We start from the raw sequence: 16,355 nt of genomic DNA, 5'->3' as shown, positions 1-16,355 counted from the left end.
TATCTTAGCCATGATTTGGTGGTTGTTTTTTTTTTTTTTTCTTTTGTTTCTATCTCCAGTGTATACATGTTTTATTTTCATTGTCTTGATAACTCTGCTAGGAATCATGCATTGTCAGGCATGTAGCTGTCCATTCTACAACAGTAAAAGTAAACCATATCTTCCACATTAACCTTACTGGACTGTAAAAATAATAAATTCTATGAGATGTACTTAATTACATTAAGTACCATAAAATGTGTATTCCAGACATCTATAACCTCTAAAATATCTTCAGTGAAAACCTACATACAAAAGTGTGCATCTGACTATGCAAGTGGACTTCCACTGTGTGTTACAATATTATAAGTTATAACAGAATCATAGAATTGTTGGGGTTGAAAGGACCTTAAGATCATCAAGTTCCAACCCCCCTGCCATGGGCAGGGACACCTCACACTAAACCATGTTGCCCAAGGTTCTGTTCAACCCAGCCTTGAACACTGCCAGGGATGGAGCATTCACAACATCCCTGGGCTACCCATTCCAGTGCCTCACAACCCTTACAGTAAAGAACTTCCTCCTTATATCCAATCTAAACTTCTGCTGTTTAAGCTCGGACTTGCCCTATCACTACAGTCCCTAATGAAGAGTCCCTCCTGAGCATCCTTATAAGCCCCCTTGAGATACTGGAAGGCTGCTGTGAGGTCTCCACTCAGCCTTCTGTTCTCCAGGCTGAACAGCCCCAACTTTCTCAGCCTATCTTCATATGGGAGGTGCTCCAGTCCCCTGATCATCCTCATGGCCCTCCTCTGGACTTGTTCCAACAGATCCATGTCCTTCTTATGCTGAGGACACCAGAACTGCACACAGCTCTCCAGGTGAGGTCTCACAAGAGCAGAGGGGCAGGATCACCTCCTTTGCCCTGCTGGTCACACTCCTTTTTGATGCAGTCCAGGATATGGTTGGCTTTCTGTGCTGCAAGCGAACACTGCCAGCTCATGTTAAGTTTCTCATTGACCAGCACCCCCAAGTCCTTCTCCACAGGGCTGCTCTGAATCTCTTCTCTGCCCAAACACCTGGTATTGCTCTGACCCAGGTGTAGGTCCCAGTGCTGATCCCTGAGGGACACCAACTCATTCCTGGTCTCCAGGTGGACACTGAGCCATTGATCACAACTCTTTGGGTGCAGCCATCCAGCCAGTTCTTTATCCACCCAGTAATCCATCTATCAAACTGATGTTTCTCCAATTTAGAGACAAGGATGTAATGCGGGACAGTGTTGAATGCTTGCACAAGTCCAGGTAGATGACGTCAACTGCTTTACCCATGTCCATCAGTTCTGTAGCCCCATCATAGAAGATCACCAAATAGTATACTAAATAATATACTAAAAGTGTAGCTTTTATATGTTCCTGAGAGGAATGGCATTGCAATATGCTTTTTGACTGCCTTGGTGTATGCCTGTACAAAAGCAAAAATCTTATTTTTTCTCTTATGACATGTTGGTAATGTTTTCTCTCTGACCTTGAAAATCCAATGTCAAGTACAAAAAGTAAAAGTAATGGAGACCTTTTCTCCAGCCCGGTTTGTTGAGCAAAAAAGTCAAATGCAATTGTTCATGTTTTGTTTGGGCTACACTGGCCTCTCTCCTTCCTGTGTCTCTGTAGCCAGGATCCAGCCTGGAGAAGGCTTACTACCAAAGAGGAAACACATGTTCAAAACCCCTCCAAGCTGACTTACAATTCTAGTGCCATAACAGCTAAGAGAAAATTGCATATGCCAATGGGTTTTTCTGAAGGTCTCAGAAGCTTAAGTGTTTAATGCTTTGTCTTCCCCTATCCTTTCACCATGGAGATTAGGCTATAATCTTAACTTCCTGGAAACAGAAAGGATTATTAGGAGATAGAATTAGTATGTCTTCTCTCTGTTACTGCAATGCAGTTTAGAGCCTGTGGCGTGCTGTGCACTTACTTCCTTCCTTTCCCAAAGGCTGATATTTCTGCACAGCCTTGTGATGTCTCCTGTCACTTCCCACTCTCCAATGTTATACCTGCTGCATTTTCACCAAAGCCAAATGTGTTGCTTCAAGCTTTTGCAGGGGAAGCTAGTTCAGAGATTCAGCTGTCAAAACATTTCTTGTTCTGGCAGTATTTCTTCTTGCTTGGAGAACATACTGAGGAATATAGCTAATTTAAAAAAATAGAGGTGTAATTCCTATTCTAGGCAATGGAACCTGGCCAGAAACTTGGCTGACTTGCCAGGTGTTTCACTTAGTCTGAGCTGAATTGCTGCTCTCCAAGCTTCATTGATTTAATCTCAAAATGTGTTTAGGCCTCACCTTCATGGTTTTGGGTGGGAGTGTTGCCTAGAGTGAAGAGCTGAATTAATGTTCACGGAGCACCAATTAAAAAAACTAGGCCACTTTTGACTGAAAGTATGCAGTCTTTTCTGTGCTTTTGTGAGTTTAAGAACAGTGGAATTTAATGGAAATACTGTTGATAGCTGTTTTTAGGGTCAAGGCATGAGACTAGATGCATCTTTGGTCTGACAATATATTAATGTATTACTGGGATAATTTCTTGCTGGTAAACTTCGAAGTTGTGGGTGTTGATACGTCCAGACAGGACAAGAAGAATAATTTAAGTGGTAGGTTGGATGGGTTTTAGTAGGTAGAAGAACCAAGACTAACTCATATCTTTTTATCTGCACTGAGGCCTCTTTTTGGCAATCTACAGGTGAAATGTTACTGTTCATACATCAAGTGGTATTTATACTATAGCAGAGTATTACTATTTTATCATAATTGATTCTATTCACTACTTGATTAATGACAGGTGATCTGGTAGATCTAAATGGATTCAACACTTTTCTGTAGAATTTATAATCTCATGGATTTTGGAGGTAAATTTCAAGATCTTTTGTGTTTGCTGCTGTAGTCTCTAGCTTTATAAAGCAAACAATCTATCTCAGATCCCTGCTTTTTCCTAAGCTGGAATCTACAGAGGTGCTTATGTTGGGTCACACTGGAGAGAAAATACTGATAAGCCCTTCAAGAGCATGTAAATTTCTAAAGATGTCTAGATCTGAAACAGAATTTTGTTCATTTTAAGAACATACTACAAGAGAAGTTCCCTGAAGCGATGATAACCTTTTGGTGGTCATTGGTCAACAGTTGCCAGTTTGAAGGACAGCAGAGTTGATGGTGATACAGAGAAGAGCAGTTATATTGATCAGAGTGATAGAGCAACTGTGTTGAGGAGAGACTATGAAGGCTGGGCTGAAGAAATGGAGAAGGCTGCGGGGCTGTAGCTTTCTATAAAAGCATGAAGATAGTGAATTTGTTGAATAAGGTGGTTGTTAACCAGAATTAGTGAGATTTGAACTAGCAGGCATTCACTGTAACTAGTAGATTATTTTAAATCAAATATTTAAGTATACTTATACAAGTATAAGGTAGTGAACTGTTGCTGCAGGCGTTCTGGAGGCGAAGAGTATCAGCAGGTTTGAAAGGTATTGGACAAATTCATATGCAACAAGCACATCAATAGTCACGAGAAAAACAGGATGTATCTTCTACATCCTTTGCTGTTACCAGCATGGACTCTGGGGAATTACAAGGGCACAGATAGTGCAAAAGAACTGGGCTTGTGTGTTCTTTCTAAGTGGCGTCTTCTGTTACAGCCATTAGAGGCAAAATGTAGGCCTGATGCAGAAGATCATTTCTTGTATTTGCTGTTTCCCGTTTGTTTGGTTTACCCTTTATTTGGGAAGAATCACTTTTCTCATATAAGTTACACTTTGATCTTTATATGAGCTACACTGAACTGACCATAGGTATAATTTCTTTTTTTCATGTTTTACAGTGAATAACCCTATACCTTCCAACCTGAAGTCAGAAGCTAAAAAGGCAGCTAAAATATTGCGAGAGTTTACTGAAATAACTTCTAGAAATGGACCTGATAAAATCATACCTCGTGAGTAAAGAAAATGTTCTGATTCAGCTAAAACCTCCAGCACTCCTCTGTGTTGCACTCATGATCTTTTTACCAATTCCTTCTGTTTTCACTGACCATAACTTAGAGAAGAATGAAGATCTGGGGTGCCATATCTCTTATGAAAGCATTTTGGAAGTGAACAGTTTCATTTTGCTTTATTTAGTCAGACACTACTTGCTGGGAAAGATCTTTTGTATGCTTACAACCACAGGGTATCTGAACAGGACAGCTTCCCTCTCGGGTGGACAGACTGTCTCTCATGCTTACCCTATGAATATGTTTTTAAGGGAGAACCTGGAAGACTAGCTCTAGTTCTTGAGAATATCTGTCTTTGTTAGAATTAGCAAGATGAAAATAAGTTGAAGGAGAGAGATCAGGGTATCTTTCTCCTTTGATACTCTTTCTGCTGTCCTCTTTATTTCTGCAGTTGTTATTCTGTTTTTCTACTAGTGTCCTCCGTCATCTGGTATTGCTGGTTGTGGCTTTGAATTAATAACTATTATGTTCCAGAAGGTCTGTAATAAGACTTGCAAGATGATGACACTTTATTTGCCACAATATGTCTAGCGATAATAAGCTCATTAGGCTGCTGTATGTCATTGTGATTTAAATTCAGACTTCTTTCCTCCAAAATCTGTGAAAACATAGATGTCAACTATTTTGCTAAAGGTACTCACAGTGTTCATGGTAGTATGCAAACTAATTCTGTATGAGCTAACCAGGATAGATGAAGCAGTTGTGACAGTTTAGGGGTCAGTACGCAGGCCACCATGACCTGTGACAAGTTTTGTGGTTGACTGCGGAGATGTGGGTTTAGCCCCAGCCAGATCCCTCCCAGTGGGATGGGGGAGAGAATTGGAAAAGTGAGAAAATTCATGGGTTGAGATGAAGACAGTTTTATAGGTAAAGCAAAAGCTGCCCACACAAGCAAAGCAAAACAAGGAATTCGTTCGCTGCATTCACTTCCCATTGGCAGGCAAGTGTTCAGCCATGTCCAGGAGAGCAGAGCTCCATTACATGTCACAATTGCTTGGGAAGACAAATGCTTTAATTCTAAATGTTCCTCCCTTTCTTTTTCCTCCCTCAGCTTTTATTGTTGAGCATGACTCTGTATGGTCTGGAATTATGGGCTGAGAAGTTGGGGCTGAGAAGAGGCAGCTGTGTGGAGACATCACAGCTGCCTTCCAGTATCAGAAGGGGGCCTATAAGGATGCTGGGGAGGGACTCTTCATTAGGGACTGTAGTGATACGACAAGGGGTAATGGGTTAAAGCTTAAACAGAGGAAGTTTAGACTGGATATAAGGAAGAAGTTCTTTACTGTAAGGGTGATGAGGCACTGGAATGGGTTGCCCAGAGAAGCTGTGAATGCTCACCCCTGGTAGTGTTCAAGGCCGGATTGGACAGAGCCGTGGGTGACATGGATTATTGTGAAGTGTCCCTGCCCATGGCAGGGGTTTGGAACTTGATGATCTTAAGGTTCTTTCCAACCCTAACTATTTTATGATTCTATGAATATCCCTTGGGTCAGTTGGGGTCAGCTGTTCTGGCTGTGTCCCTTCACAATTCCTTGTGTACCTCCAGCCTACTTACTGGTGGGGTGAGGTGAGGAGCAGCAAAGGCCTTGAATGTGTGTAAGCTCTGCTCAGCAGTAACTAAAACATCCCTGTATTACCAACACTGTTTCAGCATAAATCCAAAACAGTTTCATACTAGCCACTATAAAGAAAATTATCCCATTCAAATTTAGCACCAGGCATCATTATCAGTTCAGTTCTTTTTGCAGTTTTCTTTAAGCTTTTGCTTTGATTATTTGACTCATCTGTCTTCAGAATCGTTAAATGTAAAGTTTTATTTTCCCCTTTTTTTACAAATTTTCTTGCAAGATCTTGAACAAATTATTTTGCTGTTTCAGCTCATGTAATAGCTAAGGCCAAAGGCCTTGCAGTTTTGTCTGTTATCAAAGCTGGATTTTTGGTGACTGCTCGAGGTGGAAGTGGAATTGTATTAGCTCGTCTTCCTAATGGAAGTAAGTGGATGTTTTCCTTTTGTACTTCATGGGAGAATTAAAAGTGGATAATAACAGTAAAAAAAATCTTCAGTATTTTTTTTCATAGCATAAAACAAAAGCTGTGTGAGGATTCAAGCCAGTAGGTGACAATGTTTGGTTTGAAAGCTATTTTCAAAATATTGTACGTATTTTTTACCAGATGTAAATGCTTTCAGTATCTTTGTAGAAAAGGGTGAAATATAAAAGCATATAGATTAAAATTCGTAAGAAGAATGAATTATATCCAATTATGGACAACTCTATGATAAATAATTTGTAATAAAGGTTTGTTAGGTCACAAGGGTTTGTATTTCTTGAATTCATTCATGTGGAATAAACCGGTATAGTTATGTGATTCCATTATAGTGGGTTTGAACATAGTTTTAAAGAGAGAATTTGTTAGTCGTTTTTAACTGTAATAGTAAAATAAGTATTCCTTGTAACATGTGGTAAAAATTCTGTAAATTTGTCTTGTTTTGCTTGACAGCCTGGTCTGCTCCTTCTGCAATAGGAATTGCTGGCCTGGGTGGTGGATTTGAAATTGGAATTGAGGTATAATTTTTCATTTGAAATACTTGTTGGTAACTTTTTTTGCAAGAAATAAAAATATATTGACAAAGATCTAAATGTTAGTGAGATAGTAGAATCTATTTTTCTATGTTAAAAATCTATTACAGAATACATATATATATGTAAGACAAACAAAATAGGGATTTTGATCCTATCAGTCTAATTGCTTGAAGTGATTTAAATGAAAACAAGTGACATAACAGCTATTTACTTGATTTCTCACTTCTAAAAGACTGAATTTTTCCCTTATGGAAAGCTGCCTTTAAGTATTCACATATAAGCCAATTGGAATTAATTAAAAGTATCCTAGACTTAATACAGTATCAAATGCTTTATGAAAGAGTGCAAGGACTCCATCTGGCAAAAAACAGTGAAAGGAATTGAAGGCTAAGTAAAATGGAGCCTAGCTAACGTTACTGTTCTTCATGCATTTCCCACTCAAACTTGTGATTACTGACTTTGGGAAAACCAAAACTGATTGTGCCTCCTGTCTAGGAATGATGCAGAAAACAAGCCAGTTTGCAGCCAGCAGAAATGGTCAAGTAAGGGATTCTCAGTATGTTCAGAGAAATCCTGTTCATCTGAACCCTGTCAGCACTTTGCCTCTGCTTCCTGTCTCTTCCTTCTCACAGCTCTCACCTGTGCTTGTTTCCATCTTTCCTCTTCTTTTCCACCCTAGCCTCCAGTCCTGCCGTCTTTTATTTCTGTTTAGCTTCTTTTCTGCCATTCTCGTAGAAAATCAAAGTAATGGTATGCTGCCAGCAAGATCTCTTGCTATAGGTATTCTGCTCTTCAGAAGAATCCATGCATACCTGACATGCATGGTCCACACGGGCTCCCAGTGTGTCTCTTACAGCTAAACAGCTCTTGACAGTCAGTCAGCCAGCACTCACACAATGAGCAAAGAATCAATATTTTGTTGTATCCTCCTTGTTTGCTGTGTGATCTCGGGCATTATTGCTGTGCACTTTTTAAAGGATGGTGTGAATATGAAATTATTGATATTTTTTTGTAGGGATTTTTCTTCGGTATTCATGACTACAGGTTCTGAACGCATTACAAAACATTGAGTTTGAGCCACAGCATCCAGGGGTTTAAGGGGGCTGGGGGGGAGGGATTGTTGGTTGGTTGTTGTTTTTTTTTTTGGGGGGGGGGGGGTTAGTTTTGCTTTTATGACGATGAAACAGATTTTTCACATGCTTTGATTAATTTATGAAACTTTTCCTTTAATCGTCTTCATCTGATATTTTAGATAATGTAACCATTATTGATACTTACTCAAATAATTTCAACACAGAAGCTACTTCTGAGATGGTGTGTTTTTTCTGAGCAATATTGTGCCCTTGATTTGAGAGTTTTAGTCAGCTTATAAAATCCTGTTTCCTTATTGGCATTATAATAACACAATCTTATTTATTTCTTCTGGAGAAAAGATGCTATTCAGAAATATTTAAGTGGCTTAGGAGCCCAGAGTCCAATATCAGCATCCAGTATCAGTCATATATAAAATTAAACCTTGTAGAAATAAGTTGAATTTTATTCCTGTAGGAGAGATTATAATTGGTATAGTTGTAGTGGTAATTATGGGTGGTTTTAAACAACAAGGAAATCGCAGATTTCAGAAGTCACTGTAAGCAACCTGGTACCTCAAATTAAAGACCAATTTTTAAACTCATCTAGATGCTTTCCTTGAGGGTTTTCTCACTATAGATTAATTTAGCTTTAGCTGTGGATTCAGCCTCTTAATGGGTTAGAGGAGGTAGCAGCATCATGAATGACATTCTCTTTCCATCCTTGGATGATTCAGAAAGTACTCATGTCAGCCATCTTTTCCGTGGGATGGGTGGAGCTTACCAGGGGGCTAATAACAAAGGCCTGTCTTACACTGTGTGATATTTCTGGACCAGCTTTGTTCTGCAAATAATTTGGTATTTCCTCTTGTATTCCCTGCTGTCACTGTTTGGAATGTGGGGTAAGTCAAAAGTTTTTTCTGAACCTGGCATTCAGTAAAGTCCATCAGATTAAAGATCAAGCCCGGCAGTTCTTGGATAATCAAGCTATCTTTTGAAAAGATAATCCAACACAATAAGCTGCAATAGTGTAATATACTTTGTTGATCAGGCTGGTATATTTTTTAATACATGTAATGTGTTTACTGAGCTCTCAGATAAGATACTGAGCTTTGTAGGGTCATGCTTGTGTTTGAAAGGCTTTTTCTCTCTTTAAAACGCTTCCTAGTTTGAGATGATAGGAGACTTTTATTGGAATTTGTTAAATCATAGAATTGTAGGATCACAGAATAGTTAGGGTTGGAAAGCACCTTAAGATCATCTAGTTCCAACCCCTCTGCCATGGGCAAGGATGCCTCACCCTAGACCATGGCACCCAAGGCTCTGTAATCAAAGACAGTTATAGTTTTACAGTGCTGATGGTCATTGGCATAAACTTAAATACTAGTGGAAGTTCTTTGATGTAATTTTCTGTCACACTCCAGGCAAATAAAGTCTTCGAGAAATAGTGATTTTTCTTTTTCTTTTTTTTTCCATTTTGCATTTGAACCTTTCAAAAATACTCTGTTAGCTTTTCAGTTATTTAGTTAGATTTCTTCAAGAAACTGGCTACATCTCATGTATTCAAGTCTTAAAAAACTAAATATACATTTATGGATATATATACACATATATTAAACAGCTAATTTTCTCAAGAAAATAAAGTTTTGTCAATAATGGGATAACCTGTATCCTTTTTGCTCTTTATTCTTTGAACAGTAATTTTGTTTACTAAAATCCTAGAATCATAGAATCATAGAATAGTTAGGGTTGGAAAGAACCTTAAGATCATCAAGTTCCAACCCCCCTGCCATGGGCAGGTACACCTCGCTCTAAACCATATCACCCAAGGCTTCGTCCAACCTGGCCTTGGAACACTGCCAGGGATGGAGCATTCACAGCTTCCTTGGGCAACCTATTCCAGTGCCTCGCCACCCTAACAGGAAAGAATTTCCTCCTTATATCCAATCTAAACTTCCCCTGTTTAAGTTTTAACCCATTACCCCTTGTCCTATCACTACAGTCCCTAATGAAGAGTCCCTCTCCAGTATCCCTGTAGGCCCCTTTCAGATACTGGAAGGCTGCTATGGGGTATCCACACAGCCTTCTCTTCTCCACGCTGAACAGTCCCAACTTTTTCAGCCTATCTTCATATGGGAGGTGCTCCAGTCCCCTGATCATCCTCATGCCCCTCCTCTGGACTTGTTCCAACAGATCCATGTCCTTTTTATGTTGAGGACACCAGAATTGCACACAATACTCCAAGTGAGGTCTCCTGAGAGCAGAATAAAGGGGCAGGATCACCTCCTTTGACCTGCTGGTCACACTCCTTTTGATGCAGCCCAGGATACGGTTGGCTTTCTGGGCTGCAAGCGCACACTGCTGGCTCATGTTCATTTTCTCATCGACCACCACCCCCAAGTCCTTCTCCACAGGGCTGCTCTGAATCTCTTCGCTGACCAATCTGCAGCTGTGCCTGGGATTGCTCCGACCCAGGTGTAGGACCTTTCACTTGTCATGGTTAAACTTCATGAGGTTGGCATCAGCCCACCTCACAAGTGTGTCAAGGTCCCTCTGGATGGCATTCCTTCCCTCCAACGTATCAACCGAACCACACAGCTTGGTGTCATCGGCAAACTTGCTGAGGGCGCACTAAACCCCACTGTCCATGTCAGTGACAAAGATGTTAAACAAGACCGGTCCCAACACCCATCCCTGAGGGACACCACCCATTACAGGTCTCCAGCCGGACACTGAGCCATTGACCACAACTCTTTGTGTGCGGCCCTCCAGCCAGTTCTTTATCCACCGAGTGGTCCATTCATCAAATTGATGTCTCTCCAATTTAGAGACAAAAATGTTGTGTGGGCCAGTGTTGAACACTTTACACAAATCTAGGTAGATGACATCAACTGCTCTACCGCTGTCCATTAGTTCTGTAGCCCCATCATAGAAGGCCACCAAATTGGTCAGGCAGGATTTCCCCTTAGTGAAGCCATGCTGGCTGTCACCAAGCACCTTGTTATTTTTCATGTGCCTTAGCATGCCTTCCAGGAGAATCTGCTCCAAGATTTTGCCAGGCACAGAGGTGAGACTGACTGGTCTGTAATTCCCCAGGTCATACATTTTCCCCTTCTTGAAAATGGGGGTTATATTTCCCTTTTTCCAGTCGTCGGGAACTTCACCTGACTGCCATGATTTTTCAAATATGATGGCCAGCAGCTTAGCAACTTCATTTGCCAGCTCCTTCAGGACCCATGGATGGATTTCATCAGGACCCATGGACTTGTGCACGTTCAGATTTTTAAGATGGTCTCGAACCAATTCCTCTCCTACAGTGGGCCCAAGGACTTCATTCTCACAGTCCCTGCGTCTGCCTTCCAAGACTTGGGTGGTGTGGTCGGAGCCTTTGCTAGAGAAGACTGAGGCAAAGAAGTCATTCAGAACCTCAGCCTTCTCCAAATCCTGTGTAGCCAGTTCTCCTGAGAGCTTTCGGGGGGGGCCTACGTTCTCCCTAATCTGTTTTTTTATTTCGTATGTACCTGTAGAATCCCTTCCTGTTATCGTTAATATCCATAGCCAATTTTAATTCTAAGTGGGCTTTAGCTTTCCTAACCTGGTCCCTAGCTTCCCGGACAACATCCCTGTACTCTTCCCAGGCCACCTGTCCTTGCTTCCACCTTCTATAAAACTCTTTTTTCATTTGAATTTTCCTCAGGAGCTCCTTATCCATCCAAGGAGGTGTCCTGGCCCTCCTGCTGCACTTCCTTCTGGTTGGGATGCAGCACTCCTGAGCTTGTAGCAGGTGATCCTTGAAGACCAAGCAAGAGTCTTGAGCCCCCCTGCCCTCTAGGGCTATATCCCATGGAACCTTACTAAGCAGGTTCCTGAAGAGGCCAAAGTCTGCTCTTTTGAAGTCTAGGCCAGTGAGCTTGCTGCATGCTCTTCTCACTGTCCTGAGGATCTCAAATTCAACCATCTCATGGTCGCTGCATCCAAGGCTGCCCTGCAGTGCTACATTTCCAATGAGCCCTTCCCTATTGGTGAGCACAAGGTCAGGCATGGCACCTCTTCCTGTCGGTTCCTCTATTACTTGCAGGAGGAAGTTGTCTTCCATACAATCGAGGAACCTCCTGGATTGCTTGTGCCGGGCCATACCATCATTCCAACAGATGTCAGGGTGGGTGAAGTCACCCATGAGAACGAGGGCCTGTGAGCGTGAACTTTTCCTATCTGTCTATAGAGTGCTTCATCCGCAGGTTCTCCTTGATCAGGTGGTCTGTTACAGATCCCCACAGTAATGTCTCCCATCGCTGTTCTCCCTTTAACCCTGACCCATAAACTCTCTGTCGACTGGTCACCTGTCCCCAGACAGAGTTCCATACTCTCCAGGCTATCCCTAACATAAAAGCCAGCACCCCATCCGCGCCTGCCAGGCCTGTCTTTTCTAAAGAGTCTGTAACCTTCCCTTCCGACACTCCAGTCATAGGAGCCATCCCAACATGTTTCTGTGATTCCTATAATATCATACCCCTGTAGACGAGCACACATCTCTAATTCCTCTTGTTTGTTACCCATGCTACGGGCATTTGTATAGAGGCATCTGAGCCGAGCTCCAAATGAAGCCGGCTCATTGGCTGGAGCAGCCAGAATATCTCTGCATTGCTCCGAGCATTTATTACAGGTGCTGCCAACTGACTGGGTGTGTTGGGATGGAATGATGCCCCCCTCCCCCAACACATCTAGTTTAAAGCCTCCCTGACCAGTCTGGCAAACCTCCTACCAAAACTGCTCTTCCCCTTCTTTATCAGACCAGCTCCACCAAAATATGTCTTGCTATTATTGATTCCATTATTGAAGGATCAAAATTATTTTCTTAACTTAATCTCCCTTCTCATCTGAAAATGCCTTCATAACTGCTTGCAAAAGCTATAGAAAATAAAAATTTGTTAATTGGGAAATTTTGAATTAAAACAGTGTTTCTTTTGCAGCTATTGCTTATCACATACTGACCATATCAACGCTTGGGGAAAAAATCAGTCAAATTTGATTTTTATTTTAAAAATACCTTGCAGAAAAAGAATCAACTTTATTATGGAAAATGTTTCAAATGAATCCTTTACAAGTAAAGAAGTAATTCTCTTGAGAGAATGAGTGACTCTTGCTTGAATTAATACCTTAAAAAAGCTGGTGTTAGTTTTCATTTGTGTCTTCCACCTGCTTTCCTACAGACCTGAAGATACTCCTCCCATGATGTTCTAATTTTCGTCTTAAAAAGCATACTACTTTTATTTGATATTTTGTAGGTTTCAGATTTAGTAATAATACTGAATCATGAAAGAGCAGTAGAAGCTTTTGCCAAAGGAGGTAACCTTACACTTGGAGGAAATCTTACTGTGGCAATTGGACCTCTGGGGAGGTGAGTGAAATACTTTCCTAATAGGTTTGAGTATAGGGTAGAGTTAAGTAAGGAAGGTAGTTTTTAAATCTGTATATAGACATTAATGTGGCTTTTTCTGATATGTTGCAAAACAACCTGGGCAACCTGTATGTTGACTGGATCATACTGTTCATGTAGTGTTACACCTTTTAAGTCACTTGTTGCCCTCTTTTATTTGTGGGGGTTTTGTTTCTTTGGTTTGGTTTCTTTTTTTGATAAAGGCACTTACTGGTAGAAGGAAAGCGTTCCAAGGTTTATTCTCTTTTTACAGGAGACTGCTTGAATAGGCTCAGTAAAGAGCACAGGCGTTATTGTGCCTAACTGAGCTACCATTTTGTTAACTACGGGTCTGTGCTTTCTGTCACCACAGATCTGCCTGACGGTAAATAAAAATACACCAAATAATTACTTTTAAACCTTAAAGCAGGTTAAGCCAGCTCACTTTGAAAGTTAAGATGATGTAATCACAGGATAATTTAACTTGGAAAGGGATCTTACGAGAGCTCTACTCCAACCTTCTGCTCAAAGCAGGGTGTTTTGACTTCAGATCAGGTTGCTCAGGCCTTTATTCTAGCTGCATCTTGGAAGCTTCCAAAGGTGGAGACTACTTAGGCTCTCTGGGCAACCTGCTCGACTGTTCAGCTGTCCTCATGGTTAAATTTTTTCCTTATATCCAGTCAAAACATTTCTTGCTTCAATTTATGTCCATACATTTTATCCTTCCACCATATACTGCTGGTGACTTCATATTCTGGATTGCCTATTCACAGATACTTAAAGGCTGCTAAGTTCACCCTAAGTTATCTCATCTCCAGATTTACCTAGCCCATTTGCCTCAGACTATTCTCATAGGACATGTGCCTCCATATGCCTTTTTTAATGATGGGTTTTTTTACTGACTTTTTTTTTTTTTTTCTTCTCTGACAAAATAAAATGATGATTCCTGTTCCACAGATGAGAGAGATCTTTGGATCAGGGGTGAGCAGTGAATATCATCTGCCTTTCAAAGGCATTCAGTGTAGCATTCTGCAACATCTCTGTGTCCAAGCAGGGCCATTGTGGCCTAGGTGTCAGGGTGGGACAGACTAGAAATAGGTGAAAAAACAGATAAGCAGGCTTAAGAACAGTGGTGAATGGTTCATGTTGTACTCAGAAGCCAGGTTTCTGTGGAATTCCTCAGAAGACTCTTATGAGACCACTCCTGCTTGATATTTTCAGTTACATGAGGAGCAGATGCAAAAAGTTCTCTTCAAGTTTGTGGATGACACCAAATCAGGGGGTGCACTTCAGGCTAGGACCACCATTTTGAGTGATGGACCTGGAAGATCCAACGGGAAACTTCCTGAAGTTAAACAAGGACAGATGCAAAGTTCTGCGCCCCTGGTTGGATGAACCCTCTGCAGTTATGTAGGCAAGCCTGCCAGGCTGGACAGCTGCCCTATTGGGAAGATGCCAGCATACTGGTGGACAGTAAGTTGAATATGAAAGCGTACTGAATAGAAAACAGCATCCTGAACAGTGTAAAGCTCTATCCAGTGGATAAGGGACATGACTGTTCCCCTTTACTTGGCATTTCATAGACAGCCTAGAATATTTCGTCCATTTTCAGCCCTACAGTACAATAAAGGTGTTTATAAATTTGATTCTGTGAAGTGAGTGGCTACCAAGATGGCCAGGGACATGGATTACATGTATAATGAGGACAGGAGAACTCAGCTTGTTTAACCTGGAGAAGACCTTGAAGTCTTCCCCAAAATGGAATCACCAAGAAGATGGAGCCCAATTCTTTACAGAGGTGCATGTCAAGGCAGTGAGAGATGATTGTCATTAATTGATACAAGGAAGGTTCTGACTGGATATGAGAAAAAAAAAAAAAATCAACATGATTATGAAAAAAAAAATTGGAGCAAAATTATTGCATTATGGGCAAAATCTTGGAGCAGATTATTCTGGAAGGCATGCTAAGGCACATGAAAAATAACAAGGTGCTTGGTGACAGCCAGCATGGCTTCACTAAGGGGAAATCCTGCCTGACCAATTTTGTGGCCTTCTATGATGGGGCTACAGAACTGATGGACAGGGGTCGAGCAGTTGATGTCATCTACCTGCACTTGTGCAAAGCGTTCAACACTGTCCCACACAACATCCTTGTCTCTAAATTGGAGAGACACCAGTTTGATAGGTGGACCACTAGGAGGATAAAGAACTGGCTGGATGGCCGCATGCAAAGAGTTGTGGTCAATGGCTCAGTGTCCGGCTGGAGACCAGTAACGAGTGGCATCCCTCAGGGATCAGTGTTGGGACCGGTCTTGTTCAACATCTTTGTCACTGACATGGACAGTGGGATTGAGTACGCCCTCAGCAAGTTTGCCGATGACACCAAGCTGTGTGGTTCGGTTGATACGCTGGAGGGCAGGAATGCCATCCAGAGGGACCTTGACACACTTGTGAGGTGGGCTGATGCCAACCTCATGAAGTTTAACCATGACAAGTGAAAGGTCCTACACCTGGGTTGGAGCAATCCCAGGCACAGCTGCAGATTGGTCAGCGAAGAGATTCAGAGCAGCCCTGTGGAGAAGGACTTGGGGGTGTTGGTCGATGAGAAAATGAACATGAGCCAGCAGTGTGCGCTTGCAGCCCAGAAAGCCAACCGTATCCTGGGCTGCATCAAAAGGATCATGACCAACAGGTTGAAGGAGGTGATCCTGCTCTCAGGAGACCTCACTTGGAGTATTGTGTGCAGTTCTGATGTCTTCAGCATAAAAAGGACATGGATCTGTTGGAACAAGTCCAGAGGAGGGGCATGAGGATGATCAGGGGACTGGAGCACCTCCCATATGAAGATAGGCTGAGAAAGTTGGGACTGTTCAGCCTTGAGAAGGGAAAGCTGAGTGGAGACCTCATGGCAGCCTTCCAGTATCTAAAGGGGGGCTTTACAGGGATGCTGGGATGCTGGGGATGGTCTCTTCATTAGGGACTGTAGTGATAGGACAAGGGCTAACAGGTTAAAACTTAAACAGGGGAAGTTTAGATTGGATATAAGGAAGAAGTTCTTTACTGTGAGGGTGGTGAGGCACTGGAATGGGTTGCCCAGGGAAGTTGTGAATGCTCCATCCCTGGCAGTGTTCAAGGCTGGATTGGACAGAGCCTTGGGTGACACGGTTTAGTGTGAGGAGTCCCTGCCCATGGCAGTTGGGTTGGAACTTGATGATCTTAAGGTCCTTTCCAACCCTAACTATTCTACGATTCTATGATTATAACTGAGCAACGA

The 16,355-nt window shown here is 41.9% G+C and overlaps 1 protein-coding gene across 3 annotated transcripts in view; it reads left to right on the top strand.

Moving 5' to 3' along the window:
* SH3YL1 (SH3 and SYLF domain containing 1) overlaps positions 1 to 16,355 on the top strand; it is a 54,741-nt gene that overhangs the window by 9,918 nt on the left and 28,468 nt on the right. For all 3 annotated transcript variants that reach the window (XM_061357612.1, XM_061357610.1, XM_061357611.1), the window contains exons 2-5: positions 3,846 to 3,956; positions 5,891 to 6,004; positions 6,513 to 6,577; positions 12,951 to 13,063. In XM_061357612.1, the coding sequence (XP_061213596.1) occupies positions 3,846 to 3,956; positions 5,891 to 6,004; positions 6,513 to 6,577; positions 12,951 to 13,063 (403 nt within the window). The remainder of the gene's footprint in view (positions 1 to 3,845; positions 3,957 to 5,890; positions 6,005 to 6,512; positions 6,578 to 12,950; positions 13,064 to 16,355) is intronic.

Source organism: Neopsephotus bourkii, unplaced genomic scaffold, assembly GCF_033783945.1.
Source record: "Neopsephotus bourkii isolate Nb327-2 ecotype Australia unplaced genomic scaffold, CSIRO-AGI_Nbou_v1 NB_908, whole genome shotgun sequence".
In the NCBI taxonomy this organism is placed as follows: Eukaryota; Metazoa; Chordata; class Aves; order Psittaciformes; family Psittacidae; genus Neopsephotus; species Neopsephotus bourkii.
This window is presented reverse-complemented; position numbering and strand designations above follow the sequence as displayed.